The sequence below is a fragment of the Leucoraja erinacea genome, chromosome 20 (genome assembly GCF_028641065.1).
Source record: "Leucoraja erinacea ecotype New England chromosome 20, Leri_hhj_1, whole genome shotgun sequence".
NCBI lineage: Eukaryota > Metazoa > Chordata > Chondrichthyes > Rajiformes > Rajidae > Leucoraja > Leucoraja erinaceus.
The window spans coordinates 7,163,164-7,185,792 of record NC_073396.1 but is presented as its reverse complement, the minus strand read 5'-3'; the positions used below and the strand labels follow the sequence as shown (position 1 = coordinate 7,185,792).

General features: G+C 40.4%; 1 protein-coding gene across 2 annotated transcripts in view; it reads right to left on the bottom strand.

Annotated features, from left to right (window-relative positions):
• The window catches only part of ttyh3a (tweety family member 3a), a 110,737-nt gene that overhangs the window by 49,689 nt on the left and 38,419 nt on the right, over positions 1-22,629 (bottom strand). For both annotated transcript variants that reach the window (XM_055651123.1, XM_055651122.1), the window contains exons 3-4: positions 13,428-13,539; positions 2,750-2,970 (exon numbers count right to left, since the gene is read on the bottom strand). In XM_055651123.1, the coding sequence (XP_055507098.1) occupies positions 2,750-2,970; positions 13,428-13,539 (333 nt within the window). The remainder of the gene's footprint in view (positions 1-2,749; positions 2,971-13,427; positions 13,540-22,629) is intronic.

The window sequence follows — 22,629 nt, the reverse complement described above, 5'->3', positions numbered from 1 at the left end:
AGAAAGTACATGGCAGGAACAACAGCAACAGGTTAAAAATTAGAAAGAGAGAATAGGTGACAGCGTTTTTAAAGGATTGCATCAAAACACAAGATCGCACATCTGATGGGTTACATTGAGAAGGGGCCCTATTGCATAGAGTAGGAGATGGCAATATGGAAATAGTTTAGCTCTACAGTACTTTACAGGCTGCCAAAGGGGAAATATAATCAGTGAAGAATCAGTCTCAGGCAAATCAGAGATATTAGTTAAAATGTTAATGAAAAATGGCTGCAGATTCTGGCTTTTGTGTATGTTTTAGGGTTGGAACTATTGACTGAAGAACTATACTCCACGATTAAAATCTTTAATTCAATACAGTAAATTTCAAGGATTAAAAATATACAAAACAGAAAATAAGCTACCCAGCATAAACCTGAAGCCAAAACAAATTGAAATAAATTCAAGGAATGGTTCTGATTATTTAAAGATAGAATCCACATGAGTTACAAAGGCAAAGGGAAGTACAGGAATGGGGTGGAAAATAGTATAACACATGATATGCACCATGCGCTGCTCAGCAGGGGAAACTTATGCAGAGAAAGATATGCAAAAACTAATGGCTCACAGCAGTTAAGTCATTTTAACCATGTCATGTTAAATTGAAGTATTGAATCAATGTAAAGAGCCCTTTATGGAGTGGAAATATGTAACAAGATGCTGGTGTACCAGAGATAGACCGCTGAAGTAACTCAGTAGGTTAGGCAGCATCTCTACAGAAAAGGAATAGGTGATGTTCCAGGTCCCAAAACGTCACCTGTTCCTTTTCTCCAAAGATGCTTAGTTTATTTAGAGATACAGCGCGGAAACAGGCCCTTCGGCCCACTGAGTCGTCACCAACCAGCAATCCCCGCACATTAATACTATCCTACACACACTAGGGACAAGTTTACATTTATATCCAGCCAATTAACCTACAAACCTATGTCTTTGGAATGTGGGAGGAAACCGAACATCTTAAAGAAAACCCATGCAGCTCACGGGGAGAACTTACAAACTCCGTACAGACAGGTCGAACCTGGGTTGCTTGCGCTGTAAGGCAGTAGCTCTCCCGGTGTGCCACCATGCCACACTTTGTATCTATCTTTTAGGAGTGGATCGTGGGATGCTTCCCAAATTACTTTCGGTTCGGAAAAACCCCAATGGTCACTATGTTCTTTAATATCTGAATTTATATGAAGTATGTTCATTGCTAAGGTAATTGTTATTTTCACAAAATAAATTCCCCAAGAATCTGCAGAACTGAACAAAAAAATAGCAAGGTTGTTATAAATTAAAACACTAAAATAGCAAAGTACTGCAGCAAAAAAAAAAACTCTTAAGAGATACGGAGACAAATGCACTGCCAATCACGGCCAGTTTTAATAGCCAGCAAATAGTGGGTAATCACCAGATTTGATTAAATTGGTACTTTTGCGGTATTTAAATAATATGCTGGAACTTAATGTTCCTGGAATGATCATAGCACTCGCAGAGTATTTGTAAGGATGCCAGAATAGTCATCCAAAACAACTGGTTAAGAAGTGATGTACTACGTTCTCAGATAGTGGTGCAAGTGTATAGATAGATGGACTCATGATAACAGATACAAGTTGGCGATAAGGCGATAAATGATTAGCATAATAACCCCTGTTCAGCCTGAAATGTTGCTTCAATTACAGTGCCCTCCATAATGTTTGAGACAAAGACCCATCATTTATTTATTTGCCTCTGTACTCCACAACTTGAGATTTATAATAGAAAAAAAATCATATGTGGTTAAAGTGCACATTGTCAGATTTTAATAAAGGCCATTTTTATTTCACCATTGAGAAATTACAGTAGTGTTTAAACATCGCCCCCCCCCCCCCCCCCCCCCCCCCCACCATTTCAAGGCACCATAATGTTTGTGACACAGCGATGTCATATAAATGAAAGTAGTTATGTTTAGTATTCTGTTGCATATCCTTTGCGTGCAGAACCAAATGTGATTTTTTTCTATTATAAATCTCAACATGTGGAGTACAGAGGCAAATAAATAAATCATGGTCTTTGTCCCAAACATTATGGAGGGCATTGTATCTTCCACATGAGCTGTACTGGAAGTGGTTGTGGAGAAAAAAAAACATTTTTGGATGGTTTTGTGTTGTAACTAGGAACAATGAGAAACACATTCAGAAAATAATGAAACCAGCAGAAAGATAAAGAACAAAACAAAAGCAATCATAAAACAGCTTGAAGTAATAATAAAAATCACCAATCACTTATTGAAATCAGTAATAAAATGGTACAAATCCAAAGCAGACAGGAGTAAAAGAAAAGTACCCAAGGTCAAAAAGTACACAATCAGCCCATTTGTCAAAGTGTTAAACACTTCAAATTATTTGGCATTTCTCAGATTTACCGGTTTTAATGTTCTTTTCCTGCAAATACATTTCTGATTGTGAGATTGATAGCCAGCTCTTTGTTGAGCTGGCAAACACATTCAAAGTCAGTGACAGCTCCAATTGCAAAACAAAAATTGAAATGAAGGTGGACCTTTGGTGTAAGTAATGGGAATATAAACAACAATGATACAACTAGAAGTATTGTTTTGTTTTAAGAATTACTACATGTTGCATCCACACATTACAGTCTGACCATGGAAATCCAAGTGTAGCATTAGTAAATTGGTTTAAAATCCTCAGAACCAACGTACTTCACCAAAAAAGTAGATTTTATGGACACATACCTGTAATAGTCATACATCTCCATCAGAACAGCCAGATCTTCCAAAGAGACATCGCTCCTTTCCCAAAATGGAATTTTAGTGAGCTGTCGACCTAGATTTCCAAGAAGATCCTTTATCTTCAGCACTCTCTCTAGATATCGTGGTTCCTTTGCAAACAAATCCTGCAAGGTACGAAGGCTTCCTTCTAGCGTCCGATTCAGATCTCGATTGCTCTCAGAAACCTGCAGTATAAAAAGACTGTAAATTAAAATGCTGTGTAGTCTGTATTAAAATGCAAGTTGTCTGTACTGCCTTTAAGCGGTATGATTGTACAGCAGTAAAAGTTGCACATTTTCTTTAAAAAAAATAAAAAAATGAAGTTGTACATAGAATGTAACATGCCAACATATATTTGGCACCTGAAAAAGGGTACCACTGTATTGTACTTACTTCTAATAAATAAACAAAAAAAAAACAAAAAAAAATAAAAATTGCACCTTTCCTATTTGACGGAATAGGAATTCAAGCATGGCTGTAACCTATATGATTTTTTAGAAACTATAATTCAAAACTGGCTGCATGTTAAATAATCAACATTCTGTTATTTAGATACCAGTTAATTTGCATTTGTGGATAGGCTGATCAAAAACAAATACATTTCAAAAGCTTTATACCATAAGAACTCTACACCTATAGCAACTGGGACTTAAAAATGGCGCCAAACCTGGCGACTCTGTATACTGCCTCATTGAAAAATTCCTACACTTGTACTGCATCGAAGATATACTTATGTATAGTAATAATTGTACTGAACTGTATACAAACATGAATTTCAGTGTACCTTGGTATATGCGACAATAAAGTACCATTGAACCAGTTCACTGAACCTGAAGTTAGCTCCATTTTAATACATTTCTAGCCCCGGGGCTTTGGAGCTGTGGCAGCGCTCCAGTGACGGCGACGGCCACCTGAATTCGGGGGCTCGGCTGCGGGCCCAGTGGACGACATCGTAGGGAGCTCGCAAGTCACAGGTTGGTGACCTGTTTTTCCGGAGTTCCCACAACTACAGCTGCGTCCGCTGGACTGGAGGGCGGCAGCTTCGACCACCCCGGGCCACGGAGCTTGAACCGGCCCGGTCGCGGAGCTCGGATTCAGCCGCGGGACTGACTTACCATTACCCGGCGGGGTCACAACAACGGAAGTCTGGATCGCCTCAGCGCAGAGGGAGAACAAGGAGGGAAGAGACAGAGACTTTTGCCTTCCATCACAGTGAGGAGGTGCCTGGTGAACTCACTGTGGTGGATGTTAATTTGTGTTTATTGTGTGTTTTTGTTATTTATTATTATATGTATGACTACAGGCATAAAATATCGTTCACAATTATGGCAATAAAGGAAATTCAATTCAATAAAAGATGATAAATGTTTTTTTAAAAAGAGGTTTATTTAAACCGAGGAGAAGCTGCAGCTACACAAAGATGACTGACTCTGGACAAAGCCCTTGCAGTTCAAGAACCCCGTATTCAATTTGACAGACAAGAATGTGATGCTACAGGCTCTGATTTTTCTGGGAGAATTAAACTGTCCAGCCAAACGTGAAAACCAAATTCCTTTTGAAAAACCTAGTTTGAGACCGCCGAGTTCTGAAAATTAGGCTAAATGCTTGGGAGGCCAAAAATTTCAGTGAATCTGCGCCAACCTTCAGTCATGTTAGCTTTATAAAACTTTGGTTAAGTCATGTTTGGAGTATTGTGTGCAGTTCTGGTCACCCCATTTCAAGACTTGGGAGGGGATGTAGAAGAGGTTTACTAGAATGCTGCCAAGATTAGAGGGTATTAGCTCTGAGGTGAGGTTGGACAAACTTGGATAGTTTTCTCTGGAACATCAGAGGTTATGGGGGAAACTTGATAGAAGTATATCAAATTTTGAGAGGTATAGATGAGCTGAGGCTCAGCACAAATTATTGAGCAGTTTTATTTTTCACAGGACAATGAGCACATATGATGTTATTTTGGGTTTCATTTATTTTCATAGATGCTGCTGCACCCGCTGAGTTTCTCCAGCTTTTTTGTGTACCTTCGATTCTCCAGCATCTGCAGTTCCCTCTTAAAGAAAATAAATGTGATCTGCTGCCATATTTCATTGCTGTTTTGTGTGAAACTGATTTTGTAAATTGTCTTCTCTATTCTAGCCTTGAATCTATCCTTGGCTGTCTGACTGAAGGCAGCTATACCTTTAAGGACTGACCGGATTATGCCAAAACTAACTTATTTCCCCCAAACTAAATTGATTAGCCTAGCTCAGCAGTGGACCCATTGAATGAAGCTGACATACCAGTTATGTTTGAATCATCATGGAAATGTCAAAGTTTATCATTCTCCCTTTGGTTAAAAGATCTCTCAGAACCTTACCCTGTGTTTTCCAGCCCTGTTGTTGTTTTACTGTTAATACGTTCTACTGCAAGGGGTTAGGGGTTAATGCCGTTGCATAAGGCTCTGGTTAGAAACCGTTTAGACATCTGGTCACTCACTGTCCCTCAGGAAGGCTGTAATTATTGGTCTGGGAAGTGATGCAGCCCGTACTAGAACTATACAGAGCTAAAAGGATTAAACTGTAAATTACACAGGCTAGGTTTGTTTTCTTGTGAGATTAAGCGATGATCTGAGTGAAGTTATTAAGATGATTAAAGGATTTGATAATGCAGATAGATAAATTATTTCCTCATGAGATAGTCTAGAACCAGACTGTGCAATCTTAATATTAGGGCTAGTTTGAAAGAATGCTAACAGAAAGAACTCCTAAAGTATACTAAGAATCTGGAAAAAGTTGAGACATCAGATAAAAGGTTGGTACAAGATATGGGCAATTTAGAATGCTAGTACAGGTGAATAAACCATGATGTAGAATACACAACGGTACTGCATAGGAACAGTCCCTTTGGCCAACATTGTCGGTGCTTAACATTGATACTAAGTTAAACTAATCTCATCTGCCTGTGAGTGATCCACATCTCAACAATCCCTGCATATCCATGTTCTTATCTAAAAGCCTCTTAAATGTTGCTTTCATATCTGCTTCACCACCACCCCTGGCAGTACATTCCAGGCACTTACCACTCTCTGTACAAAAGAAAACCTGGCCTGTACATCTCATTTAAACTTTCCCCCTCTAACCTTAAAGTTATGCCCTCTAGCCGTTGACATTTCCACCCTGTGGAAAAAGACTACGACTGTCTACCATATCTATTATTGACAATGTGGTCCACATTACGAAATAAATTCATAACGGTATACTTAGGTTTTGCTATTGTACAAGTGAATTATAGGATAGCTAGACTCAATTACGATACAACCATACTCTCATTATTTGAGGGATTGACTAAACTTAGACCATTTAAGACAGGGGTCGGCAACCTTGTTCTGCATTGGGGCCAGGATGCATGTCTGTGAGCGGATGGCGGGCCACATCTATCACGTGTACACATGGATCCCGCCCCTGATGGTAGGCGTCAAATCGCATGTTCACAGAAGGTAGACAAAAATGTTGAAGAAACTCAGCGGGTGAGGCAGCCTCATGCCATGCTTGCATGTCTCACCTGCTGAGTTTCTCCAGCATTTTTGTCTACCTTCGATTTTTCCAGCATCTGCAGTTCTTTCTTAAACGTGTTCACAGAAGGTGCGCGGCCATGCCGGCGGCTTTGCACAGGATGCGGTACAGACAGAGCTTGGCTGGGCGGGCCGGATAATTACGGGAAATGAAATCCGTCTGCGGGCCGGATGATTTCGGGTTACGGGCCGCATTCAGCCCGGGGGCCGTAGGTTGCCGACCCCCTGATTTAAGAGATTGTCCAAGCTAACAAAGATATCCCTGCCAGATCTAAATTTATAGCATGTCTCTCTGGATTTACTCCTGAATATAAATGCAAGGTATTGCTTACTCACCAGTTCCTTGCGAGAAAAAAACCCCCAGAATCTGCCCTCCCAACCAACATTCTCAAGCGAGAGATTTGGGAGAAATGGGATTCCTTGTTCCTGCACTTTCTCTATACTCATTTCAACAGTGTACCAGTAGAATGTCAATATACCTTACAGATCAAAACACCCACTGATGAATGTATCTAACCCTTCAGATAGGAACCTGCATGAATTCAGAATATTTTCAATTTTAATCTCTCCAAACATCAGGAGTTTATTTTAATCTGGGGCCAGTAGAATATTGGGAAACCGTCGACTACCTAAACATTCAGAGCCTTCATCATGGCCACACCAAGCCTGTAAAGTGTAACAGCTATATATTGCACCCATTACTTCTCTCCAGAGATGCTGCCCGTCCCGCTGTGTTACTCCAGCATTTTCTGTCTACCTATATAATGCTTCACTGTTGCTGTCTTTAGTCACATTAACACTGCCAAACCCACGACCTCCAGCACTAAGGAAAAAGACAACTCAATAACAGAAGGGTGGGCCACACAATGTTTCATTCAGTTGGATCTTAATAGTTAATAGACAATATACAATAGATGCTGCACTATCTGTTCTTCATAGAAAACTTTCTGCAGAAAAGACACCTTCAACCACAGGTCCACGTGGCAGTGGTCAGCACGGAATGTCTTACAAGCCCTGGTGGAGAAAAACACAATGGATCCTGCAGGATGGCTTTCCCAGCAGATTGGTAGTGATTTGGCTAAATGCCTCTTTGGCAGAACTTGCAAACGAGCACCAAGACTTTGCTTGGCTGGCAGGAGGAGGAGCCCATGTCCTCACTCATCAGATCCTTCCTGCAGTGTCTCACTACCACAGCACACTGTCCTCAAGTGTAAATAAGATGATCGCTCATCTCTTCGTGGACTGTGTGATTTCCAAGAAAGTCTGGAAATTATTCAATGATGTTTTGCAAGTTAGCCTGAGCAGCTACTTAATTGAGAAGAATGGGCTAAATAAGCTGTTCTCATGGAACAATGAGAAAATATCACATGCAGCCGAACGTTCATCAACTCGGTGAATGGTACCCTTTGGTCTGCTTGGAACGTTGGTCTTCCTGTGTAAGGAGATGCTGTAAGCTAATTCTGCAGATGTGTCTCAAAATCACACGTTACTTTGTCATCAGTTCTAAATCTTGGAATATACCTCCCAAAAATCCACAGTGATGGTCCAACGTGCGGAAATACATGCCGAGGATGCACTGAGGCGTAGTGCAGCCTCTGGAAAGACATTGTGGGGAACTACCATCGTTTTGCATCCTGCTGGCTCTGGGTTTAGGTTTAAGCTTAGGCTTATCAGATTACCGTGCATAAAAAGTATCAATACAGACACGTATACATACAATAGGTAGAGGAAAGGGGGAAAATAGAGTTCTCAGCCTTGCAGTGCACCAGTTCAAAAGACAATATCCAAAGTCCACAATGGGACAGAGGGGAATCGGACCCATGTAACAGTCTTTCAAACACTTCAAGTCTGTATTGTGGCTGCATTTTTAAGAAAAAATAGTGATACGTGATGCATTGTAAGAGAATGAATTGATTTGTTGTTAAAATGATTGAAGAGAACAAGTATGTATTATTCAGAATAAAGTCTATTTTTGAAATTGTAAAAAGGATGTGGGCAACAAGCAAATGGGAACACTACTATTGCAGATTCCTCTCATGTTACCTTGTCATAGGTTTTAAATCTTACGGCATGAAACCCACTCACAAAATTTCCACAGTACTTTTAATGGTCAATGGTTTGATAACAGCAAGAAAACATGGACAATGTATGCAGGTCTTGTAACTGTACAAATTCCACAAAATGAATAAACATTTCAGTAAACATCAAGATGATACATCTTTAAATTTGATTACATTGAAAATTCTGTTAAATTCTAATGATCTCATGTCTCCAAAATTGTATCATCTTGCTATAATTAGTGTCATATTGATCTTGTTTTTAAACCTCATAGAATTCATTGGTTAAGAGAAATTGAAGTACTTTTTTTTATTAAATTCAGCAAAACATTAATTTATTATGAAATCTGTCACAGATGGAGCAAACATTGCAAATAGTTTTGAAAGATCATTTAGAAGTGTTGTTCATGCCCTCTGGTGTAGAAAACCACAGGAAGGAGGAACGTAATCCATTATTAAAAATGACCAACTCATTTCCCATTTTGAACAACGACTGAAAAACCCCACGGCCTGACAATATCCTGTGGCAAGGAACAACAATATGAAAGGGTGGTTGAAATCAGGTTTCTTGCTTTCAGAAATCACAAGATCAAAATATCAGAATAGCATCAATATTTTAGGAACCAGATTGCTGCCTGGAAATATTAGGTGTTCATAATAACTCGACTAGTAATTAGATATTAGTAGAATCAAAGTGCTCAGGAAGGACAGGGAAGGATAAAAAAAAAAGGGGGTGTCCGTGTTGATCAAAGAATACAATGCTGGAGAGAGACGGTGTCACTTAGGGGTCGTCAGAATCTGTTCAGTTCGAGATTAGAAACAGTAAAAGGAACATGACACTACTGAGTGCATTTGAAAGGTCACCAGTGTTTTCCAGAAAATGTCTGATCCTTTAATTTACCTTGTGCTTCTTGTCCAGCGATATTACATTAAGATCTTTCCTCCCTTGGTTATTTACAAGCTTTATTCTGCATTTAGTTCTTTACTATGAAGGCAGATACAAAATCTTTGCCATATCCCTCCCCAATGTCAATACCCATATTTAGTTTACTACTATTTTTTCAAGATACAATAGAACTCTTATATTGTTTTTATTTCTCACTAATTTATTCTTGTATTCTATTTAATCCCTGCACCAAGTTTAATAATTCTTTGCTGGTTGCTTAAACTCCGCTAGTCTTAGCCATACTATTTTTCTTTACAACTCAAAGACTTTACTTTCAATCTAATATCACACTTAACCACCGTAGTTTTCCACAAATGGATCAATTTTCCTATGAAGTCCTTATTCTCAGTATCCTCATACTTATTGAGAGCTGTCTTCTGTTACTATCTGCCATAATTCCTTTTAAAATACCCCATCCTCTTTAGGCAATTCAACACATAATAATGTACATGCATGTTCTTTGAGTTGAACACTTTTTTAATACTGAAAGTGAAGTTCATCATATTATGATCATTCTTCCCCTGAGAACCCTTTACCTGAGATTAATTAATCCATCTTCGTTGCCCTCATTATGTGTGACCAAATGTAAAATACCTTTACCAGGTGTTCTGTAAAATGTACATGGTTTCACCAATGCAGAGAGGGCCAGATTACAAGCACTGAACATAACAGACTGGTTGAAGAAGATGCATATGAATCTCTGCCTCACTTGGAAAAGATGTTTAAAACTTCCTCATCGAATGGTGATGAGGAGCTGGTTATAGGGGCAAGTGTTGGCCTTTCCACAGTCAGGGGGGAGAGTACCAGGGACACAGAGGAGGAATTGAGAAGAGATGAACAAACCAGGGAATCACAGAGAGATGTCCCTGCAGAAAATAGAATAAGCAGAAATATAGTCATACAGCATGGAAACAGCCCCTTTGGTCCAACCTACCCATGCCGATCAAAATGCCCCAACTAGGATAGCCCCACGTGCCAGTGTTTGATCCTCTAAACCTTTCTTATCCCTGTACCTATCCAAATATATTTTAAATGGTGTTAATGCACTAGATCAGATGGCAGGCTCTTCAACCTCAGAGCCAAGACAAATGTACGTGAAGCTCTCATCAGAGACATGTAGCTTGCCGATAACGCACATCCAGCAGGAACTACAGTCACTGATGGACAGCTTCTATCGGGCTTGCAAGGACTTCCGGCTGACCATCGGGCAGGTTACAGGAGGCACCACCCGTCATCATCATCGACGACTACAAACTCAATGCCGTCCATCAGTTCACGTACCTCAGTTCCACCATCACTGACAATCTCTCCTTGGACACAGAGATTGACAAGAAGATCAGGAAGGCAGCTACAAACTCTCGCTCGCCTCACAACTCGAGTGTGGACCAACCCAAAGCAGACAGTGAAGTCAAAGATAGCAGTCTACAATGCCTGTGTCAACAGCACGCTGCTGTATGGCAGTGAGACATGGACTACATATGTCACATGAGAGAAGACTCAATACCTTCCATCTTAGAAGCATCCACTGTATCCTGAGCATATCCTGGCAAGACAAGAGTGTCCAACGCCGAGATCATGTCTCGCGCTGACCCGTCCAGTATGTACACTCTACTCAGGCAGCGCTGACTGCAGTGGCTGGGCCATGTCCACCGCATGGAGGATGGCCGTATTCCAAAAGACATCCTCTATGGAGAGCTGACATCTGTGAGGAGAACCATCGGCTGCCCCTAGCTTCGTTACAAGGATGTCTGCAAGAGAGATACGAAAGCGCTCGACATTGATGTGGAGTCCTGGGAGAGCCTTGCAGCTGACCGCACGAGGTGGAGAGGTACCATGAACCAACATCTCAAAACTGGGGAAGAGAAACTGATGAACGCAGCGGCAGACAAGCAGGCACGCAGAAAGGAGCGCAATAACTTCAACAGACCAGAGACCACACACAAATGTGACATTTGCGGCAGACTGTCACTCCCGCATTGGTCTCTTCAGCATAAGCGACGCTGCTCTAGCCGAGGTTTGGAGCAAGCAGCCAACAACTAGGATGCATCACCTATGGTCAGTCGAGACCAAGGGGGGCCTACTCTAATGTTGCTAATGCTGTTATAGCAGAAAGGGGAAGATATGGCTGGTGGTGGGATCCCATTGGAGCTGGTGCAACTGCAGAGGATGACATGCTGGATGCAGGCACTATTGTGATTAAGGGTGAGGATCAGGGAACCACTTTTTCTTGTCTGGGGATGGATGAGGCAGCAGAAATAGAGGAATCGTGTATCTCCATCAACCAAAGCGGGGGGGGGGGGGGGGGGGGGGGGGGGGGGGGGGCCCCACGTATTCTGGAGGACATTACAGAAAGCCTAAAATGAAAAGCATTACCTTGAGAACAAATGTAGTGTAGTAGGGATATATAATACGAGATGTGAAAATGGCATCCTTCAAGGAAAAGGTGTCGGAGAGGTGGCTGTGGAGGTCCATTGGTTTATAGCAAGTATGGGTGCATAATTTGTCACCCGAGATGGAGTTCCAGAAAAGAATATGTCAGAAATAATCCAGGTGAATTTGAGGGTAGGGGTGGTAGTTATTGGTAATGTGAATAAAGTTGTCCCACTTGTTTGTTGCCATCCTGAACCTTTTTTCTAATGGATAGTCATTTTCATCAAGCTCAATTGATTTCTCCGTTTATGGGATTTCCAATTTTTCTTTCCCCATTTGTCCCATCCCTAACCCTCGTATCTCCCTGTACCTCAGACTTGCTCACCCAGATTTCTGAAGATAAACTTACGGTAAACAGCCTGTCAAAATAATTGTGTTTTTATTTCGTTGTTAATTTGGAGTCGAATACTCAATCCTTAGGTTAATCAACCGCGGCACAAGCGACAAAATAAAACATTAAAAATGATAAGTCTGAAGAAGGGTCTCTACCCCAAACGTCCCCCATTCCTTCTCTCCAGAGATGCTGCCTGACCCGCTGAGTTACTCCAACATTTTGTGTCTATCTTCGATTTAAACCAGCACCTTACATGTTCTTTCTTACATGACAAAATAAAACAATTATTGAGTCACAGAACAGCTACGGCATAGCATGTCGTTGAAGGGGCATTTTCATGAAAGCGGAGGGGGCAGAGCAAATGGTAAAATAAAGCATCAACTAAAAAAGTGCACCATTGTGCAAATACTTTCTGTGTAGAACTCATTTATGCAAAATCTAAGGCTAAGGGAATTAATTTACTGGAAGACAGTCAGCCATAGCATTTTTGTTATTAATGCTGTTCTACAAGGAAACCTTCAGAGCATAAACAGAGCATTAAAATTTGCCATCCACAGGAACCAACCCATCACCCATGGGAATGTATGTGCCCTTTCACAGCTTTCTCATACCTCATTCAGGACGTTACTGTCTTGGATTTCATCTCTGCATTAATGTCTTAAGTTTTGTCTAAAGCTTCAGATCCACCATTTTCCCCTTCTATTTCTGTTTGATCTATTTTACTCAGCAGCAAGGAGCCTAGCATCCTATCCAACAACAAGGTGCATTAAGAAGGTAAAAAGTTAATGTGTTAAACTGGTTTGAGTGCAGTGAACATGAATAATTATACCTGCTGCTGTAAACTACACAGTGCATACAAATTGCCACATACAAAACTGGATTTCATACAGCATCTTTGCTGTCAATTGCACAGATCAGTTTTTGCTCTAACATTACCGCACTGGAATTTTAATTTAAGATTTTCTGAAGATCATTGTTCATATACTGTTCAACAGGGCTACTACTCTGAACCCTTTTCAATTTGTACAATTTCTCTTACAACAACTTAAACAGGTTGCGATGCCATCAACTGGATAGGAAGAATGATGCAGAGTAATTGTTATAAATGCAAGTTTCTCATATTAGCTTGTCATTAACAATACTTTAATTAAAGAACATGGATAATTCAAACTCAATATATCTCTTGACATTTTGATTTGAAATAATTACCATCTGGTAAACCACAAATATAATATAGCCACATCTTGACGACATGGTCAACGTTAATGGAAACAGTGGACTTTTATAATTTGTTGTTTACTCACACAACACTGGAAACTTTGACTTACCAGGTACTCAACTCCAGTTATAGTGCGGTTTGCGTGTCTCATTGAATAGGCAACCCTGAAGACGCCATCGCTGGTTTCTCCATTACCGTAGAAGCCAACAGCGATCCCTGCACTGGTAAAATCAGAAATTCCAGCATAAGGAAACATTTCAATTATACAGAAAGAGAATTCTTGCTATTTGTAATACTTTGAATTATGGGCAAAACAACAATTTTAAAGTAATACTCTTTCACGCCACAACGACCTTTACAAAGATTGGACAAGACCCGGAGTCAATCAAGCTTCAGCAACAGATCTGTGGTTAGCGAAGAGTACTTGTATTTCATCTCTCAGGTGAATCAAACATTAAAATACTAGCTGAACACAATAAATGTTCAGAACTTTGTCACTGATATGAGAATATGCATTAATTATTCGCCAATTTAAATGTTCCTAATTCAGATAATTCTGCCCCTTTTAACAATTATAAATGTTTGAAAAACTTAAATCAAATTTTGCTTTTGTTCCACCTCCATTTTAACTTTCAAACGTTTCTTTTCTTAGCAATCCAAATTACTTGCTAAATTGCAAACAAACTGAACTTACAATTTAAGCGGCTCATAAAATAACCACTAGGAACTACAAAACTGCACTAATTACAAAACTTTGTCCACATTCCCAGTCTGTTAAGAGCATAACATATTATGTTTTAAAATTCAAGTATCCAACAAATGTTTCTTCACTTCCCTGCAAACACAGCATAAACCTAAAGTATGGATTGTATATAGATGTTCTGAAAATAGAGATTAGAGGCAATTGAATAGATATTAAAATCTAATTCATAATCATTTTATCCTATTATTATGGTGTTTCTCAATAATCCTAGTAAATTTATGTGCATTTCAATCCAATCCACTTATCCAATAACATTCATTGTATTTAAAATAATATAGTTTCAGTAAGCAAGTAAGTAAGTTTATTGGCCAATGTATTCACATACAAGGAATTTGCCTTGTTGCTGTAACAACATGACATACAGTGACAGTTACGAATGACTCAGGAAACACTAAACATTAATAATAAAACACCATTGATTAAGCATGTGAACCAACAAAATACCAGATCAAAGGGATGCTACAGATTTTTGGCTGTTGAGTAGAGCAACTACTCGTGGATAAAAACAGTTTTTATGTCTGGCTGTGGCAGCTTTGACAATCTGGAGTCGCCTTCCAGAGGGAAGTGATTCAAAGAGTTTGTGGCCAGGGTGAGACAGGTCAGAGATGATCTTGCTCGCTCGCTTCCTGGCCCTTGCAGTGTATAGTTCATCAATGGAGGGAAGGTTGCAGCCAATAACCTTCTCTGCTGATCGGACGATTCGCTGCAATCTCCAGGTGTCGTGCTTGGTGGCTGAGCCAAACCAGACCATGATGGAGAAGGTGAGAACAGACTCTACAATGGCTGTGTAGAATTGGACCATTGTTGCCTGTGGCAGATTGTGCTTCCTTAACTGCTGAAGGAAGTACATCCTCTATTGTGCCTTTTTGACTGTGGAGTCGATGGTAGCCCCCACTTAAGGTCCTTGGAGATGATGGTTCTCAGGAACTTAAAAGACTCCACAGATGTGACTGTGGTGTTGTTGATAGTGAATGGGGTGAGGGGAGGAGGATCTCTCCTAAAGTCTACAATCAATTCTACTGTCTTAAGCACATTGAGCTCCAGGTTGTTGCGATGGCACCAGGACGCCAGCTGTGACAATTCCTGTCTATAGGCAGATTCCTCCCCATCCTGGATCAGTCCAATCAGACTTCAGTGTTTGTGATTCAGTGTTGTTGAAATCAAATATCCTCATAAATGCAAAGGTGAATTTAGGGATATACTTTATTGAAGATATAATAGCTCATTCAAAATCTAAAACAGCTTCTATAAAATATTGTACAGATTCAATAACATTGAAATAAATGTGGTTAATTATGGGATTTAATAAATCTTTTCACTTTTAAGTGACTATTGACTGCAGATGTCATTGCTGAAAATATAACAAACCAAATCCAATGAAAATCGTTTTTTGTACTTAGTCCAAAAAACTGGTTAGTTATTATTCATTGCTAAATAGCAAAGAGAATTAAACACTTGATGGAACTACCAGATGCTCTGGCTAAAATAACAAAATTTGTCAGCTTCTTTTTAATCAAGTACAGCTATATACCATGTTGCAATGTTCCTACAATTACATTTATATCACACTGGTTGCTTTGTCCAATTCTCAAACAACTTTGTAATGAATTGCTGGAATGGGACATAGCTGAAAAACATTGACTCGTTACCCTCCTCTAAATTATTGATATGAAACTCGAAAAAGTTAAAGAAGGTGCTCCAAATGTAATCAAAATGCATTTCAGACTGATTAATTAGAGGCGATGTTTATATCACATATTATCTTCTTCCAATCATTTCCACCCCTCTATTGCATTCTTCTGCACATATGAAACAGGTTAACATTCAAAAGCATCTGTATTATCTGCTTTGGACCATCCATGGAGCATCATATTTCGGTGCGAGAGTAGAAACATTTTGCTCCAAATTATATTGGGCTACGTGAGTTTGCATCTGTATATTGTATTCAAGTCTGGACTCTCTACCCAAGTCAAGATATACTTGCAAAAGAGGGAATGCATCAATGTTTTACTGGAATAATTCTGAAAACAAAGGGATGGTCATATGAAAGATTATGTTTATCGGGCAATACTCTCAAGATTAGGTGATGTCAATGAAACGTTCAATATCCTTAAGGGAGGTGACAGGATAGATTTGGGGATGATGTTTTCCCTGGCTGGCGTGTCGAGAATTAGAGTCTACAAATGAGGGATTGCCCTTGCTCAAGTCGTAATTCCTTTATCCAAAGCGATTCTTTTTACAAGAGTAGAAGGTAACCTGTGTAGGAAGGAACTGCAGATGCTGGTTTATACAGAAGATAAGACACAAAATGCTGCATTAACTCAGCAGGACAGGCAGCATTTCTGGATTTCAGACATGCTGCCTGCCCTGCTGAGTTACTCCAGCATTTTGTGTCTATAGAAGGTAGCCTGGCGCTCACGCCTGCCTTGCCTTTCAATATGGACATGGCTGATGTGCCCAGGCTTCAAACTGCCTTCCATCTTGGACAATGTATGGTTCTCATTGGTGAGAAAGGACTAATTGGCAAATCTACAACAGTATTTTCTGACCTTTCAAAAATCTCTCCCTTTTTTAAATACCTTTGATGATCTAGCCTCCACAACAATCCAGAGTAGAAAATTCCAGAAATTCACTATCCTCATTAATAGGAGTTCTTAGCTCTGGAGTTTGAATATATTACTAAAACAATTTCTGGTTGTTTGATTGCATTGTTGTAATTGAGGGTTGAGGAAATAACATACAAAACATTCACTTTGCACTTCAGTTGTAATAGTGGAAGAAATATATTTATTTTAACATGCAAGCGAAAATGCTTACGGCACAGTGGGAAAATTTACCAAAATGGACTGCTGCTGGTTCAAAGGGAATCCTGAACATTGTTGCATTATTCAGCATCTCATTACTATCAGTTCTGCAGTCAAATGAATAAATGTTTAGTTTATTAGCTTTCAGCAATTATCTGGGGCAGAGCAGAGTGTCTGTATTATCCATATCAGTACAAAAGGTTCAATTTACTCAAGCCATTTAACCCTTCATGTGTCACAAGGCAATAGGATGTGGTACAGAAGGTGAACCTCTGACCATGAGAAAAATTGTAACTCTGTGAAGAGCAAAAGGCTAGGTTTCAGGGAAGCGGCTTAATGTTCAGAACTGCTCCCTTCCTGAATGCCAATTTCTCAATGTCAGAGTAGCCTCACTTAAATTAATTTGTATTGGGTTTTATAATTCTCTGGACATCGCATGGGTTTTCACCGGGAGCTCCAGTTTTCTCCCACACTCCAAAGACGTACAGGTTTGTAGGTTAATTGACTTTGATAAAAATTGTAAATTGTCCCTAGTATGCAGGATGCAGGATGGTGTTGGTGTACGGGGATCGCTGGTCGGTGCGGACTCGGTGGGCTGAAGGACCAGTTTCTTCACTGCATCTTTAAACCTCAAGTTTAATTTCTCCAACAAATGTCCCACATTCCTCACACGAGATTGAATTACATCCATTTTCACATCTGGATGGATGAGTTTTTATTCATGGAAGTTCTATATCCAAAATTCAATATCCAATGACACAGCGAGAACGTTTCTGCAACTTTACTTTTAAAAAGGATTAATGAAAAAAAATTAAATTGTTGATACATCTTCCATGTTGTGTTGATGGTAAAGTGGTTTACATTATTTTAAGACATTTTGAAGGAGAAAAATATTAGAGGGAACACAAATTACACCCATTTCTGCATGTAGTGGAGGTAATTGTATGATGCCCATGCAAGTAAATTTTGTGACATACTACTGTAAATGACAGCAATTAATTTTATGTGCATAATTTGGATTTAACTATCCTCGCTTCAGTTGATCTTTCTAGAGAACTAACTCAGCTATTTTGAGATAAATTGCTGTAACCTGCTTTCTATTACTTTTAATTTACTGTTTTATGAATAAATTGATTCACTGTGGAATAAAATGCACAGTAGAGCAGAACAGCTCCTTAACCATATCCAACTGAATGGTTGATATATGGTCAATAATCATTCATGGTCATGGAGTCTTACAATGTGGAAACAGGTCCTTCGGCCCAACTTGCCCACTCCAATCAACATGCCCCATCTACACTACTCCCATCTCCCTCGAAACCTGTCCATGTACCTGTCCAAATGTTTTTGTTTAAATAGTGATAATACCTGCCTCACCTACGTTCTCCATGCCAGCTCGTTCCATACACCTACCACCTTTTGTGTAAAAAACATTTCCCCTCAGGTTCCTATAAAATCTTCCCCCCTCATCTTAAATCGATGTTGCCCCTCAGGTTCTTGATTCCCCAGCTCTGGGAAAAGTAGTTTTCCTACAGCCCTTCTTATCATAACATTTGCCACCCTCAAGTCTTCCGGCACCTCACCTGTATTTAATGACAACTCATAAATCTCAACCAGGGCATCTGCAATTTCCTCTCTAGCTTCTGTATATTTGGTAATATATTGCAAAAATAATTGGGAACGTGCCTGATGCATTTATTTCAATAATCTTAGATTATACTCATTTCATCAATTTCCACCTTTCACTTTCTCTTTCCATGACCTTTATTGGTTGTGACATGATTTTTCACCTTCTCATCAATCCTTTTTATGAATCACCAAATAAATAGCTAAAGACCTGACCTCTCGTTTCCTCCCACCAAACTAGTTGAGTCTATTTAACTATTTTGAGGTACCGTGTGAAAAGTTATTTAAAAATCTATGAAGCTCAAATAATCCACACCAGTTTCATGCTCATAAAGGTGGGAACTGGAAGCATCCCAATTTTTTACAATGCAGATAACACAGGATCAACATAGTGATTACAGCAAAATGTACGTCACTAAGATGAAGCAACGGAATAATTAAACCGGTTAGTTTGCATTAATTAATCATGCACCGAAATATTTTTCTCAGAACATTATTATATCCACAACACAACATTCCCTAACCTGAGGCAGGAACAGTGACCAGTTCAGCAGTCTCCAAAAATATTATGCAACCGATATATGAAATGGTAAACAATAATGCTTCTGCCTTACTTTTGCCTCATATCTTTTTTGAGGGTTTAAGCATTTAGATTTCTTTAGTCCTTCTATTAATATGACTGATAGGCAGAGACCATGTGTGAAAACACATACATAGATGTTACATAGAACAGTACTGCGCAGGAACCATTCCTTTGGCCAATAATGTTTGTGCCCAACATGATGCCGTTAAACTGATCTCATCTGCCTGTACATGATTCATATCCCTCTATTCCCTGTGCCTTTCTAAAAACCTCTTAAATACCACTATAGTATCTGCTTCCAATGCATTCCAAGCCACCACTACTCTCTGTGTAAAAAAACATTTCCCCCTCACCTGACAGCTATGTCCTCCAGTGTCAAACATTTCCACCCTGGGAAAAAGGTCCTGATTGTCTACCCTATCTATGTGTCTCATAATTTTAGATACTTCTATCAAGTCTCCGCTGTTGTAGAAACTCCCCAAATAAACCAAGTAGACAGCATGCTCAACTCAAACTTCCTCCTCTTTCCTCAGTTAAATCCACCAACTTAACTATTTTTCTAGTTTTCTCATATGCTTGTCCAGCTTTCCCATAAGTGCTTCTACACTATTCACTTCAACCCCACATTCTCAGTCTTTGGGCAGTGACGTTTCTTCTGGTTACCCTTTTGGATTTATTTGCGATAATCATTTATCAGTGACCTCTATTAAGTCACCTTCTCAAGAAACCCAGTCTGCTTTTCCTTTCGTTATATGCACATACGTTCACATTTCTGGTATCGAAACATCACTTATTCCTTAGGTCCATAGATGCGGTCTCACCAACTGAGTTTCTCCAGCATTTTTGTCTACCCTGAATTATATGCACTGTTTCTACATCCTTTTCAAACAAGGGAATCTAGTGCTGTATGCCCGTCTCTGGCAGCACTCCAATCAAGACCAAACTTCCCAAAACAGTGCCAGAGAGTGGCAATATTTCACGTGAAACTCCTCTTAAAACAGTTAAAGAAGCCTTGATCGACACACAATGCTGGAGTAACTCAGCGGGACGGGCAGCATCTCTGGAGAGAAGGAATAGGTGACGTTTCGGGTCGAGACCCTTCTCCAGACTGATCCTTATGTCGGTAAGCATTCTTCGGATTACACTACAACCTTTCACCATTTTGCTGTTTTGCACACATTATTGTATTTATTGTTGTGTTTGTCATTACTGTATGTGTACTTACTCTGTCTCCTCAATGTGAACAAGGAATTTAATTGAACCCTGGTGTACATGACAATAAGCACAGCTGAATCTGATTGAATTTAAATTAATTCCCTCAGAAATAAACCCCAGAGCTTGCTTTCATTTTTATGGTTTTGTTACCTCTGGTGCAACTTTTAACAATAGATGCACTTATACCTTAAGATCCCTTTGATCCTCTACGCCCATTTACACTTGACTTTCGAGTACACCTGACCTCCAAATACTTCTTAGAAAGATGTACTTCCATTTTTGTGTTGAACTTTATTCACCAGTTATTTGCTTATCTAACTGGGTACCATCACTGAACAACTCCACCACCATCAAAACCTGGAATGTAATACTAAAGTTTAATTTATTACTGAAGATAGACACAAAAAGCTGGAATAACTCAGTGGGTCAGGCAGCATCTCTGGAGAAAAAGAATAGGTGACGTTTCGGGTTGAGACCCTTCCTCAGACTGAGAGCCAGGGGAGAGTGAAACGTGAGACTTAGAAGGTACATGGAACAAATGAATGAAAGATATGCAAAAGCAACAATGATCAAGGAAATGTGGAGCCCAGAATGGTCCATTATTAGCTGTGGGGAAGGTGGTAGCGAGTGACGCAACCAGTGAAACTTTATTACTGTTAATTATAAATTGTTATGGTCCAGCTCTTGTGGTGTTGAACACAACTACTCACCATGTTCTCCACTGTGAATAGCTGATCTTTATCCCTATCTTGAAACCAGTAGACAATACACTCTCTACTGCTTAACCACCCCCACACCCCCCACCCCCAAGAGTCAAGAGTCAAGAGTCAATTTAATTGTCATTTGGACCCCTGGAGGTCCAAACGAAATGCCGTTTCTGCAGCCATACATTACACACAAATAGACCCCAGACACAACATAATTACATTTAACATAAACGTCCATCACATAACTGTGATGGAAGGCCAAAAAAGACTTATCTCTCCACTGCACTCTCCCCCCCCCGATGTCAGAGTCAGAGTCAAAGTCAAAGCCCCCGGCTGGCGATGGCGATTGTCCCGCGGCCATTAAAGCCACGCCGGGTGGTGCGAGGTCGCACACCGGGTCCTGGTGTTGGAGCCCCCGGTGTGCGCTCGCAAAGTCCCGCGGCCAGTCCAGCCGCGCGGGGCAATGGTGTTAGGCCCCGCTCCAGGAGCTCTTCGACCCCGCAACTCGGGCGGGAGAATTCGCCGTTGAGGAGCCCCGAAAAGCGGTCTCCCTCCAGGGAGCCGCGCGGGGTCGTCCGAGCCGTCCGCAGACCCGCAGTCGCAGCCTCCGACTCAGCAGCAGCAGCAGCAGCAGCAGCAGCAGCAGCAGCAGCGCTCCTCCACCGCTCCACCCGCTCCGGTCTCGGCCAGCTCCGCGACGGCAACGGTAAGTCGGCACCAGAGTCCCCGGCTTCTTCCCGTTGGAGGCCGCTCCTCGTTGCGGCCTCAACAACACCTGAGACCCGACGAAGAAAGGTCGGGTCTCCAGTGCAGGGAGAGACTCAAAAGTTTCCCCCCCCCTCCCACCCCACCCCCATACACACACCCCAACATAAAATAACAAAAACTACACAGAAACACAGACAGAAAATAACAAAAACGCGGACAGGCTGCAGAGGCCGCTGCTGGCCAGAGCCGCGCCGCCTACCGGGTTTACTCCAATTTATTGCATTTACTTATCTATTCTGAGGCTTATTCAGGCTTTTTGAAAATCTACAAAGACCGCATTACATGATCTACTCTTTTTTAAACAACTCTTGAAAATTTAGTCAGGCAGTCAATTTAGCATTCTAGAACATGGAATCCAATGCAGTAGCCAGTTAGAGTTCACCGTATCATTCAGAAAAATAAGTGCAGGCAACATCCTATTACAGTTGTGTAGAAAGGAACTGCAGATGCTGGTTTATACCGAAGATAGACACAAAAAGGACGGGTGACGTTTCAGGTCAGAACCCTTCTTCAGAAAACCCTTCAATGTTTGAAGAAGGTCCCGACCCAAAATGCCATCCATCATTTTTCTCCAGAGATTTAATCCAGCACTTTGTGTCTATCATTCATATCTTTGGTGTAACCCAGCATCTGCAGTTATTTCCTACACATCTTATTACCGCTGTTCAGGAAACAGAAATCGCCACCATGAAATTCACAAATCAATACTAAATCAAATAATGAAATATGGAATATAAATACACTCTAAAAAAAATGAGATAAAACAAACATGAATTAATTTTGGTTTCAACTCATATTTCTTACTGCATGTACATATAATGTGGCTTCACATTCTTGAAAATGGT